Here is an 18,852-nt window from a genome sequence, read left to right as displayed (position 1 = left end):
TAGAAATAAAGTAGATGGCGGGTGATAATAAAAAAGGCTCACCTTCATTGGAATAGATGCCTGAGGACTGCTTGACTGACCGCCGCATTTCTGTTCGTTTCAATGTTCAAGCAGTAGTGCCTCGTGAAAGTGTGGGCTCTCTTCCACGTTGCAGCCCGGCAGAGGTCCAGAAGTGAAATTCCTGAAAACAATGCACAGGAGGTGGATACTGATCTGGTAGAATGTGCGTGGACCTTAGAGTCTAAAGGTAGACCAGCGTTCTTTTGGCAGAGGATAATTGCTGATGTAATCCAGCGAGCAATGGTGTGCTTTGTAACTGTGAACCCCTTTCCGGGGTTACTGTAGGCTATGAAAAGCAGGTTTGATTTACGAAAAGACTTTATTCTCTCCAGATAGAACTTGAGACATCTGCTTATATCTAATGAATGAAGAGATCTTTCTGTTTCCGTTTGCGGGTTAGGAAAGAGTGTCTTCAATATTATTGGCCTGTTAAGGTGAAAATCCGATGGGACTTTGGGAATAGATGTAGGATCTGTACGCAAGATTACCCTATCCCTTGCAAATTGTAAAAACGTTTTTTGCGTTGAGAAGGCTTTTATCTCACTCACTACGCGTGGATGTAATCGCCAGGAGGAGTGCCACTTTCCAAGTAAGAAATTAGATTTCTGTCTTGTGAATAGGCTCGAACGGTAGCATCATAGGCCGGGCTTAGAACTGTATTCAACTGCCATGCAGGCGGGGGGCTTTGACTGGCAGATAGGACCTGAAGAGACCTTTCATGAAATGTTTTATGAGTCTATGAGACCACAGAGATGGTTTTCCTGCTTGTCTTCTATAACAAGAGATGGCTGCTAAGTGAACTTTAATGGATGCTTGCTGCAAACCTGAGCGCGCCAGATGAAGAAGATAAGGTAAGACTTTCTCTGGAGCTGAAGATAAGGGGTGTACTTTAGCAGATCTGCACCACAAGCAGAACCTTTTCCACTTCAGGTGGTAGGGTTTGTTGGTACTCTCCGCCCAGGCTTTGGTTAAAATCTCCTTGCAGTCATCTGGAATGGCTAAGTGGCAAAACTCACTGAACTCAGGAGCCATGCTGACAAGTTCAGAGATTTGGGATCCGGATGTCTCACTTGGCCCTGGTTCATAGTGAGCAATGATGGAAGTTCTTGTAGTCTTAAGGGCGGGCATAGGGACATCAGCAGAAGTTCCGTCGTGGCCACGATAGGGCTATCAGAATTACTTGGCATGGTTGTGATTTGATCTTGGTTTTCACTCATGGAATAAAAAGGATTGGGGGAAAGCGTAAGCATAGATCCTTGACCATGCTATTGAAAAAGCATCCCCCCCACGACCCCTTTTGGAGATGCCTGCTTGCATAGAATCAGCATTTGGTGTTTTGAGAGGGTGCAAAAAGATCTAATTTCGGCTTGCCCCACTGACGGAATATGTTGTCTAATGTATGCTGATCTAATTACCACTCGATGTTGGTAACCAGCTCAGAGAATCTGCAATGGCGTTCTGAGCTCCTGGGACATGTTCCACTCTGATGGAGATTGAATGGTGAATGCACCACTTCCAAATGTCCTAAGATAAGAGAGGGGAACGAGTTCCACCTAGCTTGTTGATGTAGTGCATTGTTGTGGTATAGTCTGTCTTGACAAGCACCGATGTTCCTTGAATCCGTGGGAGAAAGGCCTGTAACGCCATGAAAACTGCTTTCAGTTCCAACAGGTTGATGTGAAACATACAGTAAGAGGTTGCCCATTTGCCGCTCACTTGAAGATCTGGCAGGAACGCGCCCCATCCTTCCATTCACGCATCTGTTGCAATTGTTAATGGAGGGGCTTGCGGTAAAAATCACAGCCCTACTGACAGATTGGCCGGAACTGTCCACCAATGGAGCGATTTTATAATTATCGGGGTTACACGTTTAATGTCCTCGAAAGATCCCTGAGCATTCTTTCAATGCTTGAGGTGTTCTTCTTGCAACAGGCGCATATGAAGGTGACGGTGTGGAATGAGACTGATGCAGGATAACATCATCCCAATTAATGATTTGTATTGTTGGACTGAAAGAGACCTTTTTGCTTGAAGGCGCTTTGATAGTCTGATTAATGTTGACTGTCTGTCCGATGTTGGATAGGCTTTGAGTAGTTGGGTGTCTAGAACAGCACCCAGAAATGTTATTCGCTTTGCTGGTTTGAGCATTGATTTTTCTCGGTTGAGATGGAAACCCAATTGCCTGAAGAGACGTAAAGTTGGTGTGATGGAGTGACGTGCAGCTTGAAGAGTGGGTGCTTTTACCAATCAATCGTCCAGGTACGGGAAAATCTGGTGCCGATTTCATCGGAGGTAAGCCGCTACTGGGGCTAAGCATTTGGTAAATATTCGGGGAGCGGGCTTGAGGCCAAATGGAAGCACTTTGAATTGAAAGTGCTTGCCAGCTACCATGAATTTCAGGAACTTTCTGTGCGCTGGATGAAATGGGATATGGAGGTAGGCGTCCTGAAGGTCTAAAGAGGCCATGTAATCTCCTCTGTTTAGCAATCATAGGATGTCTGGCAGTGTGATCATGTGGAACGTTTGCTTCTTTAGATATTTGTTTAACTCTCTGAGACCCAAAATTGGCCTCCATAGATAGGACTTCTTCCGGATTAGGAAAAATCGTGAATAAATGCCCCTTCCTCTCTGAGAAAAGGGAACAAACTCTATTACCTTCTTGCTCAACATGGTCTGGACTTCTTAGTTTAGTAGATTCAGGTGTTTCTGTTGCACCCGAGAAGGCGGGGTGGGTGGAGGTATTTGTGTAAATTCTAGCAGATGGCCGAATTGTATTATATCTAGGACCCATCGGTCCTTGGTTATGTGACACCAATGAAGAATGTGGTGTTCTAGAGTTGCTTGAGATGCTGGTGGGGAGAAGTGCGAGGCAGCCGGAAGGTGAATGTTGTCATTGTCTACAGGAGGAATTCCTGCCTTGCCTTCCAGGCTTTCCTCTTTCAGCATGCCTGCTGTAAACTGCTGATGGTGGTTGGCGCTGCTGGTATCGTGGTCTAGAGGACTGGCTAGCGGTATTGTAAGGTTGATATCTGTATTGCTGATATGCCCCATGAAAGGAGGGCAGGCTCCTACCCCTTTCTCCACGAAAATGAGGCTTCCCAAATTGGAGAGTCCCTAGCAATCTGGCAGTGTCAGATTTTATGGACTGAAGGGCATTATCAACGTGTTTTCCAAAGAGGGCTTCGCCATCAGATGGGAGATCTAAGATTTTAGTTTGGACTTCTGTTCGGAAGTTAGTGGCTTTCAACCACCCTTGTCGCCTCAGTACTGCAGCTCTAGCTAATTGCCTGAAACCCATCGTTGCTATGTCCAACGCACAATTAATGATCTCAGCGGATGACTGCTGGCCTTCTAATAAAATCTTTTTTGCCTCAGTCTTAGAAGTTTCTGGTAGATCCTCTAAGTATTGGGAAATATCCGACCATAATTGTCTATCATACCTTGCAAGGATGGCCAATGAGTTTGCAGCTCGCACCACGATGGCAGACTTCGATTAAAATCTTTTCCTTATGTTATCCAGTCGCCTTCCTTCTTTATCTGGTGGTGCCGATAAAGATACTGAAGGATTTCTGGAACAGCGCTGAAATGCTTGGGAGATAACAGAGTCCTGCTTAGGGTGGCCTGCAAAACATGCAGGCACGTCCTCTGCTGTTTTATACTTTTTGTCAAGTTTTGGTAATACTGCAGGGATGCTGCAGGATTGCACATGGTTTTAAGACCGCGGTTCCAAGCGGGGTCTATGAGAGGGATAGCCCTGATCGTCTTCCAATAGGGCTCTTTAAAATCGTACAAAAAACAATCCTGTTGAGTTGATGCATTGGGAGATCAAAACGTATCGCAGCCCTTTCTTATAAGTTGTGAAAACCTCCTATATCCTCAGGCGGCGAGTCTGGTGCCGGTTGGAGGGGAGAGTCAGGGGCAGGAATAATGTATCCATCCCATTCATCCTGATGGGAGCGTATATCTCTCCATTATCATCAGAAGAAGTATGCCCCCTCCTGCGGATGAGGCGGTGAACTCACTCGACCGAGTTGAGGTTGTGGTGATATTACCTGTGCCCCAGAAGGTTGGGGTTGCTCTGATGTGGGAACAATTGGGAAGTGTTCCCTGCAGGCTGCCAGCATAGCCTGAAGGCCTTCTACTAGCCCCGAAGGTAGACTAACAGGTCTGGCTGAGGTTGAGGTGGCTGGTCATAGTACTGTTGATCATAGTAGGAATCATCGTCAGAGTATTCCTGAGATTTTATATGCAATTGTGAAGGGCTTCTGAGTAGCCCATAAAAGCCATCTTTTTGTATTCCTCATCATCCAGTAAGCGTGACGGTAGGAGGTGAGAAACCTTACTAGGTGAAGTAATGGAGGGTGTCAGATTCTGTTGTTTATGCCATTTAAGAGGCATAAACAACAGAATCGGACACCCTCCATCAGGCTGACGAAAACAGAGACAATGACGTAGGTCTCTGCTTCTTTCCAGGTATGGTCTTAATCGTTGACAAGAGATGAATCATGGACGATGGTGGTGGCGTTGCCAGGATAATTGTCGACGGGAGCGTCGACATGGCTGTCGTCGACAGGAGCGTCAACATGGTCGTCTGAAGCGCCCTTGACGGGGCTGTTGTAGTCGATGACATCGTCGTTGATGAGTTGTCCGTGGACTGTAGTGTCATCACTGTAGAAACCATAGGACGTAGAGGCAACGAGGATATGACTACCGTCGACGAGGATGCTGCAGAGGCTGCCGTCGGTAAGGAAATGGTAACTACGGTAGGCGTTGCCGTCGGCGCGTGTGCTGTCGATGGTGACGTCGTAGACTATCTCGTCATCGATGGTGCAGACAATGGTGTTTTGAATCTGTGTTTTACCTGTGGAGGCGGCGTTGGGGGCTCAGATTGACACTGCTTCTGTGTTGCAGATACAGAAGATGTCTTAGATTTTGTATATTTTGTAGAATGCCTCTTGAGAGGGCTTTTAGATTTCGAGGAGCTCTATAAAGACTTTTTGACTGCTTTTTTAGGAGACCCATCCGTGTCATCCTCCATGTCGTTTGACAGGGGTTTTGGTGAGTGACCTAGAAGAGGCGGCACTATCATCCTCAGAAACCGGGTCAGCTCGTTTTCAACTTCTGTGGCCACAGGAGAAGACGGCCTTCCCTGTCTTTCAAAGTTTTGGTAGAAAATATACGACACACCTTGCAGTCCCTAGTTTTATGATTTGGATAGAGACAGTAGATGCAGTCATCATGAGGGTCGTCAATATGCAGCCTTTTTTCATACAGGTAGCACACGGTCTGACTAGCCCCTTTTTGGCGTCTCGGACATCCTGGTCAGTTCGAATCACCTGTTTGATTGAAGTTGTAGAGTAATTGTCCAAAATCTCCTCAGAAAGAAAGTCTGTGAGAGAAAACTGAGCAGAGCTCAGTGAAGACTCCCTTAGTTTGACATGCGGTGGAAAATCTGAGGGAAGGAAGCTCCTCACAGGAGGGTTCTAGAGGGTGGAGTGATCTGATTGGTGCATTCTGAAGTTTGGTCCTTTTGTCTAAAACGACTGTGATATGTTACTAATCTGAACAGCTTATACATGTAATGTATTACTATGTTAGAGAATGATATTTTTTTTATAAGACTGGGGACTCCCATCTCGACGACGGGGAAGGATTCAAGCATGTGAATCTATGAAAGTTCCAATACTGGAGTAAGTATACCTAGAATCTTCTATGCTTATGATAATGGACCATAAGACATTTATTTGTGGTACAAATGTACAGTGAATGCATGGGAACTATAGAACATGAGCAGTTGTTAGCACCAAAAATTGACACAAGGATGCATTTTGCACTAAAATATAGTGTGAAATGACTGGTTTGCATTTTGTGTAATTTTACATAATTGCATAAGATGCTGTGCACCCCTAGTTCTTAATTCATAAAGATATTGTGCCTTCACTATTTTTCTTAATTTTTCCTTCATAATTGTAACAATTTCTCTTTTCACATGGACTCTTCCATTTTTAGCAAGTGGGAGGACAACGAACTCCACAATTCCAACATTAAACTGACTCTCAAGGCAGCACCTTTTGCCCCAAGCACTGATGTCGTTTCTGGGCTCAGCCCCAGTGGCCCTAGTAACCAGACTACAGTTCCTACACACACAAAACAGGTGTTTGGCTATTCTTTACAGAAAATAGACACCATAAGGCTCTATTCAACTACAGTACCATCTTGTGCCAAGAAAAAAGGAGTACCTGACGCGGTGGAGGTAGAGGCCTGGTCATCTTCGGGCTGGACAGTCTGTCGGATGATCTTGTCAATTTCCAAGATGTCCATCCACTGGCTCAGCTCATTCTTGAGCTCTTCCAGCCGCTGTTGCGTTGCAATCTTCTCCCGCGCCAGCCGCTCCATCTCATGCTCATACTCCTTCTCCTTACGTTTCAGGGTCTAAGGAGCATAAGAAGAAGGACCATCAGAAACAGCGATGAGGACTTCAACCACTGGTCACGAAACCAGCTTACATTTCACAGATCTTCACCACCACAGATATATCAAACAGCCAAATAACAAATCTACACATGGCATAGCATTTATTGTGTGTTGTATTGCAGACACTGAATAGTAAAAAAAAAAAAAAAAAAACACCAGTGAGTCAAATTATTTTGCTTTGGAAGTAGCGGAGTTTGGACATTACAGTTGCAAAAAAGGCAAGGCACTGCAATCCATGCCCAGGCATTACAATCAAATGCACACTGTAAATAAGACAATGGGTTTGGGAATCACTGCGTAGCACAAGGAACTGCAATCTAGTTGAAAGAGTTTTGCAGAGGCTGCACAGATTTTGTAAACTAAGGCACACAAATGACTGTTCAGGTTACTCACCTTCCAGATTCTGACAATAGACATATGCCTTAGGTTACACAAATCTTGCAGGCTCACATCTCAAAAATCAAAAGAGGGAATATTGTCACAGAAACGTGTAAATATAGATAATGAAATGCATCCACCTGAGTCATAAAATAAGAGTAGTAAAGGTAAGTGCCCCCAGCACAAAGGGAATAACATCAAATAACGGTAGTCCAACTCAGCATGAAGTCTCACTCAAACATGAGCTTCAAATATACTTTATTTTCCCAAATTAATTAAAGTTTTAAGTTTCCTGAAAACACATGTATTTCGCGTTAATACAGTACTGTGTCTCTTTCGATACAAAAAAGTTGCCAAACAAAAAACAGTTACTTTCCACATTTTGTTCCTGAATTCCAACTTCACATTTTTTGTAATTACAATATATATTGTTACCCAATCAGCAACTAGTTGTTTCTTTGAAGACTTCATATTTACTAATGCCCCACATTAACAAATACCCAGGCATGCTCATGTCAGCGGTGCCCAGTGGATCCCAGGGTTGACCACTTTATTGTAGCCTTACCCATCATTCTAGCTGGGGTAGTCCGTGTCATGTGTGCCAGGAAGGTCCACCTTACACCAGGGATGGTCACATCATTCCAAGCAAAGAAATGTTCCAGAGATGGACACCATCATGTCAGAAATGGCCGTACTGTGCCAGGGATGCCCAACAAATGTGAATGGTATTTGTGCATGCCAGGAAGAGCCCCAGTATGCTGTACGTATCTCTAGCCATGGACGATCCCCTCAGACGTGGGCATCTTAACCCCGGGGAGGCCACCATCATGCCACGGAGGCCTCCTGTATGCCAGGATAAGTCAGAGGATCACATGGGTTGGCTACGACCAAACACAACATAATCACACAAGAGCACGTATAGAGTGACACTTGCAGGCCCTACTGCCCCTCTGACGCGTCAGTGCAACCTTTGAAAATACCACAGTTTATAGGTCATGGAAAAATAGAGAACTTTCCATTAAATACTGGAAAGAATGAGAAGAAATACAAGGGGAGGTGTATCCATCCTTTGCACCGTAGTAAGTCCAACTTCAATGCATTGCTTCTGTGCATCAGAAGATGGCCCTTGCCACTAGGGCGAAAGCTGAGACGGCTTTATTACTTTTGTCAACACTTTCAGCTGGGATAAAGTGAGAGAGCCGAACACGTCCATATTCCAGTAACCTGCCAATTCACTCCTTGAGGAATATACTGTTTTCCCACTTTTGGAGGCCATAGGATACCGAACGAGGTCTACTTTTGGGCTGAACGGTCCCTCGGTTGGGGCGAAGGCTTATTTGCATACGTTTGGGTGAGTGGGCAAAAATAACAAAATGATGTACTGGAATGTGACGCAGAGTGATTAGCAGTAACTGACGTTAATGAAAGCTTTATGGCCAACGTCTATGTTTTTCTAGCTAACACCTGATCGGTGCCAATTGTGAAACCTGTGTCCAGATCTTCAGCAGGGGGCACAAGTCGGTGACTGTATGAGACAGGCTCACAAGAGACGGGAAGTTACGACATTTGTGCCAGAAAGGTGTCCCGGTAATACGAGGCTAAAGTTCGCTCTGAGCAGCACACGAGATAAGCTGACTTATGAAAGGGGAAGGGTACATTTAAAAAAACTTAAACAAGCATTTATTTTGGTGCACAGCCGGTTCTTCTGTTCAAAGCCACAGGTGGCTGAACACACTTCGATAAGCTTCTAGGAGCTAAATAAACACCTATTGAATTTACAGCGTTACTTTAAACTTTACTTCTTAGCGAATCTACTGCCATTAAGGGCGTGTATGGAGAGCGGCTGCCAGCCTGTGTTGGTCCCGGGATCTCCACTCTGGCAATGATTGGTTGTGGCAGGTCCTGCCTCGCCCATCTGCCCCGGAACACCATACTTTTCTGAAGTCAAGAGTCATTTCTCTGCCACATAGTCCGACACAGAACAAACACACGGCAGCGTGTCTCCGGGCCCTGCAGAGAATCCATTTTACAACCCTGGCTGTGCGCCCGGCCCTCCACGTGGTGTCGGTGGGTCGGGTTGCACAACAGCTCCCTTGGCAGGCGGCCAAGCGTACAAATAACAGCAGGCAGGGTAATGCAAACAGAGCTAGTGCCAGGCTAGGGCAGGCTTCCTTCAAGGCGCCACCTGAGCTCGAGGCATCTTCCTGCTGCATTGCCCCTGGGCCCCTGGGCCCCCGGCCTGGGGTGCACAGCACAGCTCTGTGTTTAGAGAGCTGGTCCCTTCAGATTCTTGTGTGGGTTCGTCTTCACCTTACTGCAGGTTATGAGTGCCTGGCACAGAGTGCCAAGGAGCCCGGGCACCGCCTCCGAGCGGGTGACCTCAAGCCACCCGAGATCAGCAGGGCTTCTTTACGCGGTCAGGGGCGTAGCTCGGTCAGTTAGGATGGGTGGGGGCGTAGCTGCAGTTTTTCCGACAACCAGGCTGGCACATAATGTTTAAATACCTTATATGAGAAGCGGGGTGCGCGAGAGGGCTGATGAATGCAGGTTGGCAGGAGTACTACGAGAGAAAATACCATATTTTGTAAAATAACCAATATTTTTTGAGGACTTTCAAAACAAAGAGATAAAGATTGTGTGTGCGTTTTTGTCTCTGTGTATGCTAAAGTTCCCGGCGAAACCTGACAGCCATCTCACCATATCCGACGGAAAGCAACTCTAAACAACTATTTTTCAGAAGATACATTTATGAGGGAGGGGGGTAGCACCCCCAAAGCTACACCCCTGGCCACGGTGTTACCCCCTACGAGTGAGACGGGTGGTAAACGAAGCTCCCCTCTGCCTCGGGGTTTAACCAGGCGGCTGCCCCCCTTCCGGTGGGACCCCTCACTCGGATCTATTTACAACATTGTATTACCATTTCATTCCAATCTCGGGGTGTTTTCTCGGCACACTCCCTCCTGTTCTTGCTCCTTTGGCGATTGCCTATATTGATGTAAGAGCGTGACACGTGTGACCCTGGGCGAGGGCCTGCCTTGGGCCGGCAGGATTACCCTCGAGAAGAGAAACTGCTGCAGATGTGCAGTGCACCAGCCACGTCTTGCGTTCACCGGATGAAGGCGCGGTGGGGGCCTTGTGTGCCAGCACATCAAAGCGCTCGACCCCCCGAAAAGGAACCAATGGAGGCTATTTTAAAATGACACCAACAGTGTGGAGGGAACTATCAGTTTTTTCCCAATTTCATTGGTTTCAGTACAATTAAACCATATATTTAACTTAACCACCAAGTCTGCCGTTTCAGGCATCTTTATCCCATGCACATAACTCTTCGGATGTCTCTGAAGTGCATATTCATTCCCTATTAGCAGTTGAGCAGTGTTATCATTCGATTCCCAGGGCACAGTCCCTGTTCCCCTTCCAGGCTTGATCGTGGACCATACAGCGTCTGATGTAATCTCTCCCCCACTCACACAGCCGGCAGGCGGCTTCTGCATCTGTGGCGCATCTGTGGCACATCTGTGGCACAGGGGGGGCTTGTCCCATGAGAGCAGTCACTGCTCGGCCCACCGCACACCCCTGCAGGCCTCGCTCACAGAACCCTGGGCGAGCCACTGACAGCTCGAGCCAGCCTCGAGCCGGGCTCTGGTCCAGCGCAAGGCCCCTCGAGCCCAATTTCATGTGGCTTCTGCCTGCCAGGCTCGCTCTACGCTCACGCAGAAAGGCGTAAAAACAAACCATTAACGTTTGAAGTAAAAAGGGTGAGACAAATAGATACACATTTAGTGTCTTGAGTTGTAACCTGAATGATTCCGGCTTTTCAGCTAAGCACACTGTGTGATCTTAGGCGAATATATGATTTTACCGCTTCTCTGTTTTTTCTTCACTGTTGCATATGAAAGGAGTTTCAAGTAAGCCAGTTCAGAATACTGGCTGTGCAAAAACCTACTGTATTTGATTTACTAGACTACAATCTTGCCGAGCTGTTAAGAATCTGGGGCACATACAGGGTTCTCATGACAAACGCCTTGCCTCTTAGCTCACTAATTGCGGGACTGTGGGCTAGGTTGTGACAGGAATTGTTCAAAGTTCATGTTTAAAAACTATCACTATTAATAAGTACTCCCCAGAGCAGTGCTGTAACGTGACATAATAATGTCAAAGTTTTCATATGTTGAAGAAATGCACTTTTTCGCGATCATATTTTACGCCATGTTTGTTGAATGATTTATAGGGTAAATACACATGTGTGGGGCTCAGCTTGTGCATGGGCTCTAAGAACGAAGCCAGACCCTTGGCTCGGCTCTCCCTGTTAATTTCTTGGCTCGCCCATCTCTCAGCACAGATATTATTTACATCTCTAACAGAGATCAGTCCGGGGAAGAACCTTCAAAATAGAAGCACAGGAAGCAAGTAACATTTCCATAACCGATAACTGGCTTCCCTCGACCCATAATGGGAACACGAGGCACAGTAGAGCCGATGGTGAGGTATTATACTTGCACGGTAACTCAAGTTCTGTTTGCAGCAGTTTTGAACATCGGACATTTTCAATGTTCAAATCGGCCCCAAAAGAATGGGGCTCCAGGACGCTATTGTACAAATTCAGAAATAAATAGAGGCTTCAAGGATACATGACGGAGGACTTGGATGGTTAACGGGTCAGACACTGCTGCAAGTCCCTGTGGACTGACCAACCACTGATACTTGAGGGTTATAATCTAGTGAAAATAGAAGCATTTGTGTGTGTGTGTGTGTGTGTATATATATATCTGGAGAAAGTTAGTGAAAAACCCAAGAGACCACTTGAAATCAGAGCAGGTGCTCAGCAAGTGCAGTCAGAACTAGGAAAAAATACTGTAGGAACGAGCTCCTGGTTGATATGAAAATCGGAACCTTGTAATGGTAATACAAACACATTATTAAGGAAAATGCACATTTCAGAAGCTACAAGAGCCTGAACTTCATAAACTTCCAAAATGGCTACTAAGAAGGCAGACTTGCAAGTCCATAACTTTCAACCCCAGCAAGACATGCAAGTAGTCCATTACAAATCTAGTTCAATCAATAATCCAGTTATACTGAGCATAATATTTCCATTTTGTTGCTATTCCCGCTGAAAGGGAATGTTGCGGGAAGACCATATATTTTGCCTGAATAAACCTGCCTGTTTCAAATATATTAATAAATGAGCAAAAAGCACTATGAACAAGTCCACTGTTTCCTGTGAGCTCAATACCAAATGTGCTGCTCGCTTTTATATTACAAAGTTTTGAATCCTTTCATGATGCTTTGGTAACATCTGTATTAAAAACAGAGGTTGAGGCAGCAGGAGGCCAGTGTAGATCTTCAGTGATGGAAGATGAAATGGGGAATCTTCACACTGTCTGACGCAGATATACGGAACACTAAGGATTCTCCCCTTTTGCCTCCAAGTAATTTTATCAATTTTCTGGATCCCTGCAATAACTCAGCATGCACTTATAAGAACTCCCAGTAATGGTCGAGTCCACCATGGTGGTATTTACCTACCAAGGTGGGGCGAACTGCAAATAATGAAGAATACCACAATAAGTTGTGGTTTAGGTGTCTTCCCTAAAATGATTTAGAATCCTCTGTGTCCTCATAAACATTTTTTTCAAAAAATCCTTCCCATTTTGTGTGTTCTTGATTCAGTAAGGAGGGTATGTCCGGTTTGTTGTTCTCTCTCGCTCTCCCCCTCTTGTGATCTTAGATCAGTAAAGTGATACCTGCAGAGATTCACCCGATGCCTGACATTCACTACAGTGAGCGCGCTTCTTTAAAGAGCACTTGCACTGATAGATGTTCGGGGTAGATCACAGGATCCCCGGACTTACCCTGTCAACGACAGTGCCATAAGAGACTGTGACAGCTCACAGCACTGTAACTCACTGGGAAAACCATTGGGCCTTCGGGTAGACTGGGGTATGTCACAGGACCTCAAGGTACACTTGGCTAGGTCAGAGGACCAAGAGGCACTCTTGACGAAAGGACAGGAATAGAAGCGAACACAAGATGGAGGCAGGCTGGGACACACTAGGAATGAGTGAGGGAGATCATAAGAATGGGAAACACCATTAAGAACCAATTAAGTGGCACAGATTATTGTGAGGGAGATGGGCATGGGTGTTTCTGATCACCAGCCACTGCTAACTCATTCCCACTACTGCATATACGTCACAAAATTACAAATATTTGTATTTTACAATTAATTGTAGAGTACACTGTACTGAAGGTGGCCTGAGTACATTAGCGGTGAACGTCCTCAAGTCCCTGGAACCTACTGCAGAAACAGTTCACTAAAATAGTACTGCATTCCTGCTGAGTCACAGAGTCCTAGGACATGCACGCCTGACTAGCTGCACTGTGCAAGATTACAAAAGCCTTTCAAGCTCTATTTGCTCTGAGTGAAATCATCTGCTACATGCCATCGAACATATATATATATATATATATACATACACTGGGAAATCCAGCTATCACAAAGCCTTCCAAACATGCCTAGTGAGTCGTAACCATCAGGATTTCGCATGGTCCTGTCCAGGGCGGTCCTTCCAGCTGCAAGGTGAAAGGTATACCAGTGCACTGAGCAATGTCTACGACGCAGCAAACAATTTCAACGAACCCTGCCCATGGGTGCCCAGTCTGTTAGTTTTCACAAAACCCCTTTCAGATTAGCCCCACATGAAGGTAAGTGCAGGATTTTACAACGCCCTCGCCCACAGAAGCCCACCAGCCGAGGTTTAAGATTTAATAAAACGCAGAAACCAGAGTTCCTACCTACTGCCTTGTGGTTCTGTACACACATTGTAGGAGGCTGGACTGGCTTGTAGTGAGTACCAAGGGGTACTTGCACCTTGCACCAGGCCCAGTTATCCCTTATTAGTGTATAGGGTGTCTAGCAGCTTAGGCTGATAGATAATGGTAGCTTAGCAGAGCAGCTTAGGCTGAACTAGGAGACGTGTGAAGCTACTACAGTACCACTTAGTGTCATATGCACAATATCATAAGAAAACACAATACACAGTTATACTAAAAATAAAGGTACTTTATTTTTATGACAATATGCCAAAGTATCTTAGAGTGTACCCTCAGTGAGAGGATAGGAAATATACACAAGATATATATACACAATAGCAAAAATATGCAGTATAGTCTTAGAAAACAGTGCAAACAATGTATAGTTACAATAGGGTGCAATGGGGAAACATAGGGATAGGGGCAACACAAACCATATACTCCAAAAGTGGAATGCAAACCACGAATGGACCCCAAACCTATGTGACCTTGTAGAGGGTCGCTGGGACTATTAGAAAATAGTGAGAGTTAGAAAAATAACCCTCCCCAAGACCCTGAAAAGTGAGTGCAAAGTGCACTAAAGTTCCCCTAAGGACAAAGAAGTCGTGTTAGAGGAATAATGCAGGAAAGACACAAACCAACAATGCAACAACTGTGGATTTCCAATCTAGGGTACCTGTGGAACAAGGGGACCAAGTCCAAAAGTCACAAGCAAGTCGGAGATGGGCAGATGCCCAGGAAATGCCAGCTGCGGGTGCAAAGAAGCTTCTACTGGACAGAAGAAGCTGAGGTTTCTACAGGAACGAAAAGGGCTAGAGACTTCCCCTTTGGTGGACGGATCCCTCTCGCCATGGAGAGTCGTGCAGAAGTGTTTTCCCGCCGAAAGAACGCCAACAAGCCTTGCTAGCTGCAAATCGTGCGGTTAGCGTTTTTGGACGCTGCTGTGGCCCTGGAGGGACCAGGAGGTCGCAAATTGGACCAGGAGAGAGAGGGGACGTCGAGCAAGACAAGGAGCCCTCTCAGCAGCAGGTAGCACCCGGAGAAGTGCCAGAAACAGGCACTACGAGGATGCGTGAAACGGTGCTCACCCGAAGTCGCACAAAGAAGTCCCACGTCGCCGGAGAACAACTTAGGAGGTCGTGCAATGCAGGTTAGAGTGCCGTGGACCCAGGCTGGACTGTGCACAAAGGATTTCCGCCGGAAGTGCACGGAGGCCAGAGTAGCTGCAAAAGTCGCGGTTCCCAGCAATGCAGTCTAGCGAGGTGAGGCAAGGACTTACCTCCACCAAACTTGGACTGAAGAGTCACTGGACTGTGGGGGCCACTTGGACAGAGTTGCTGGATTCGAGGGACGTCGCTCGTCGTGCTGAGAGGAGACCCAAGGGACCGGTAATGCAGCTTTTTGGTGCCTGCGGTTGCAGGGGGAAGATTCCGTCAACCCACGGGAGATTTCTTCGGAGCTTCTGGTGCAGAGAGGAGGCAGACTACCCCCACAGCATGCACAAGCAGGAAAACAGTCGAGAAGGCGGCAGGATCAGCGTTACAGAGTTACAGTAGTCGTCTTAGCTACTTTGTTGCAGTTTTGCAGGCTTCCAGCGCGGTCAGCAGTCGATTCCTTATCAGAAGGTGAAGAGAGAGATGCAGAGGAACTCGGCTGAGCTCTTGCATTCGTTATCTAAAGTTTCCCCAGAGACAGAGACCCTAAATAGCCAGAAAGAGGGTTTGGCTACCTAGGAGAGAGGATAGGCTAGCAACACCTGAAGGAGCCTATCACAAGGAGTCTCGGACGTCACCTGGTGGCACTGGCCACTCAGAGCAGACCAGTGTGCCAGCAGCACCTCTGTTTCCAAGATGGCAGAGGTCTGGAGCACACTGGAGGAGCTCTGGACACCTCCCAGGGGAGGTGCAGGTCAGGGGAGTGGTCACTCCCCTTTCCTTTGTCCAGTTTCGCGCCAGAGCAGGGCTAAGGGGTCCCCCGAACCGGTGTAGACTGGCTTATGCAGAATTGGGCACCTCTGTGCCCAACAAAGCATTTCCAGAGGCTGGGGGAGGCTACTCCTCCCCTGCCTTCACACTATTTTCCAAAGGGAGAGGGTGTCACACCCTCTCTCAGAGGAAGTTCTTTGTTCTGCCATCCTGGGCCAGGCCTGGCTGGACCCCAGGAGGGCAGATGCCTGTCTGAGGGGTTGGCAGCAGCAGCAGCTGCAGTGAAACCCCAGGAAGGGCAGTTTGGCAGTACCAGGGTCTGTGCTACAGACCACTGGGATCATGGGATTGTGCCAACTATGCCAGGATGGCATAGAGGGGGCAATTCCATGATCATAGACATGTTACATGGCCATATTCGGAGTTACCATTGTGAAGCTACATATAGGTAGTGACCTATATGTAGTGCACGCGTGTCATGGTGTCCCCGCACTCACAAAGTTCAGGGAATTGGCTCTGAACAATGTGGGGGCACCTTGGCTAGTGCCAGGGTGCCCTCACACTAAGTAACTTTGCACCTAACCTTTACCAGGTAAAGGTTAGACATATAGGTGACTTATAAGTTACTTAAGTGCAGTGTAAAATGGCTGTGAAATAACGTGGGCGTTATTTCACTCAGGCTGCAGTGGCAGGCCTGTGTAAGAATTGTCAGAGCTCCCTATGGGTGGCAAAAGAAATGCTGCAGCCCATAGGGATCTCCTGGAACCCCAATACCCTGGGTACCTCAGTACCATATACTAGGGAATTATAAGGGTGTTCCAGTAAGCCAATGTAAATTGGTAAAAATGGTCACTAGCCTGTTAGTGACAATTTGGAAAGAAATGAGAGAGCATACCCACTGAGGTTCTGATTAGCAGAGCCTCAGTGAGACAGTTAGTCACTACACAGGTAACACATTCAGGCACACTTATGAGCACTGTGGCCCTGGGTTACCAGGGTCCCAGTGACACATACAACTAAAACAACATATATACAGTGAAAAATGGGGGTAACATGCCAGGCAAGATGGTACTTTCCTACACACATCCTTGGCACTGTTCAGTCTTTTACAGCATCTTTGGGGCTGGCACTCCATGGCATGGAGCAGTCTCTTATAAGAGTGCGAGCAACGTGCGTAGAGATCTATACGTCAACCACCAGGGATGACTTAAACGGCAATATCACAGAAAAAACCCTTACATGCAGTGCTTAATTTGTGCTTGTTGTTTCGGGTGCGGAGCACCGGCACTTATTTTTGAGGGCAGCGCTTATCCTTCTGCCTCAAGCATTTACAGCGACCAAAAGATACATATGGGAAAGACGGAGAAAGAGAAAAACGAAAAAGCATCACAAAGGTAGAAAGCTGAAAGAGTGAGCTGAAGGGGCAGGGAGTGGCTGTAAACGGATTAAAGTGGCATGAGATGGCTTCAGGATTACGCCGCCTCAGTATTCTGTGCTCGCACATTTAAATGCAGCAACCACGTGTTTAAAAGGAGGGCTTGGGACACGGCACGTATTGATTTACAAATTAAGCACTGCTTAAATGCCTGCCACAGACCCCTGCCAGCACGCCAGATATGGCTCATTTCCAAGTGCGCTGACACAATAAGATGGTGGCATTAGAACATAGGCCACTGAGCTATGCTGGCTACTTATTCATGAAAGCCTGGGGAGTGGCCTTGTAACCACCATGCAAAACCCTAGTCTGAGCAGGTGAAGGTGACCTATTCGTGATGTGCATGGGTTTTCTTTCACTCCAAGTATTGCTCGCATACTTCCAAGATCCTGACACTTTTCTTGCAGACACTAATCAATGTATATAAAGGCAGAAAGTGAATCTCCAGTTCGGACAGCACCTTGCAGACAGCAGCTCCCGTCGCGGATGGCCGCTGCTCCTTTCCGCCAGGTACCTGCTCCAGCTAGGTGTTCCCAGTCTCTCTCTTTACCACTGCCGGAAGGACTCTGCCTGGTCTTGGTTGCATGTTTGTGTTGTGTCGGCTCAAAATCTGTTGGACTTCCTGGATGTTGTATGCAGTGTCACAGTCATGTATTTTCTTCCTGCACACTTTCTTTTTTTGTCGATCATTTGTGGGTCTCTGCTTTGCTGCAAGCTGTTTTATTCTGCCTCTAGCCCGGACTGAACTGCCAGTCACAATGCGGTCTTCCTGGACGCTGTGTGATATCTTCCGAATGCACTTTTTATTCTTTTTGGCTAGCCTGTCCCACACGTACATATTGTCTACTCCACATTACAACGGAGGTTGGTCTGCATTGCTTGTCCCAATCTGCGTATCCCCGTCTTAGTTGGATATCAGTTACCTTTAAAACTTAATTACTTTCAATTCACACACACTATCGAAGATCCCCAATAAAAAAAAGAAGCAATTCTGTGTCTCAAACATCTTGGCCAGGCTTGGGCCCTTTGTTGGCTAAATCAAATTCCAGGGAAGGGGAGATTCCCTACCCTTTATGTTCTGGCCTTATGCACACTTATAATAAATCAACAGGAGCTCGGACAAGATAAATTAATTACAGGGATGTCATTTTAGAATAATGCATGTTACAAATATGTGTATCAATTAGTGACCAAGCATCCCAGAGAATGACGGTCCCGACGTTCAAAGGTATACACACTAGAAGTCACTAGTATCGTTAAACAGTAATCCCCGTGAGACTGTACAGCAACGACCTTGTCCAAAAACAAGAGTCACTGAGGGCGAATCAGCGTGCCTCGAGGTATTACCAGCAATGCAGTGTGAAGTCGGTAAGCGCTATCATCAAACCCCTGCATGTGTACTCTTCTGTTCACTGGTACGCGTGACCCAGCAGCGCACGCACCTCCCGCATAAGATGCTCTTTTGCTGGCAGACCGCATCTGTATAAAAGGGCCAAATGAAACAGTTGCCTTGGAAACCAGAAGTTTGTGTCTCCTTGGAAACCGGGCCGGATTTGTGAGCTGAATGTGAAATAAGCCCTTGGCCGAGGACAGCGCACGTGGTCTGCGAGGCATTTAACTGTGTCTGCTCCTGCAGCGCAGGGGCTCGTGTACACGGAGAGAGCGCCCCCCGACACATGCAGGGGCTCGGGGACAGATGCACACTGACAGACAGGACACCACACAGAGGATGGGGCGCTACAAACGAGTACGCAGACGTGTGGA

The 18,852-nt window shown here is 46.8% G+C and overlaps 1 protein-coding gene across 2 annotated transcripts in view; it reads right to left on the bottom strand.

Moving 5' to 3' along the window:
• The window catches only part of MNT (MAX network transcriptional repressor), a 145,723-nt gene that overhangs the window by 17,391 nt on the left and 109,480 nt on the right, over positions 1–18,852 (bottom strand). For both annotated transcript variants that reach the window (XM_069227023.1, XM_069227021.1), the window contains one exon: positions 6,300–6,492. In XM_069227023.1, the coding sequence (XP_069083124.1) occupies positions 6,300–6,492 (193 nt within the window). The remainder of the gene's footprint in view (positions 1–6,299; positions 6,493–18,852) is intronic.

Source organism: Pleurodeles waltl, chromosome 3_2, assembly GCF_031143425.1.
Source record: "Pleurodeles waltl isolate 20211129_DDA chromosome 3_2, aPleWal1.hap1.20221129, whole genome shotgun sequence".
Classification (NCBI taxonomy): Eukaryota; Metazoa; Chordata; class Amphibia; order Caudata; family Salamandridae; genus Pleurodeles; species Pleurodeles waltl.
Note: the sequence above shows the minus strand (reverse complement) of the source record. Positions and strands in the feature narration are given on the sequence as shown.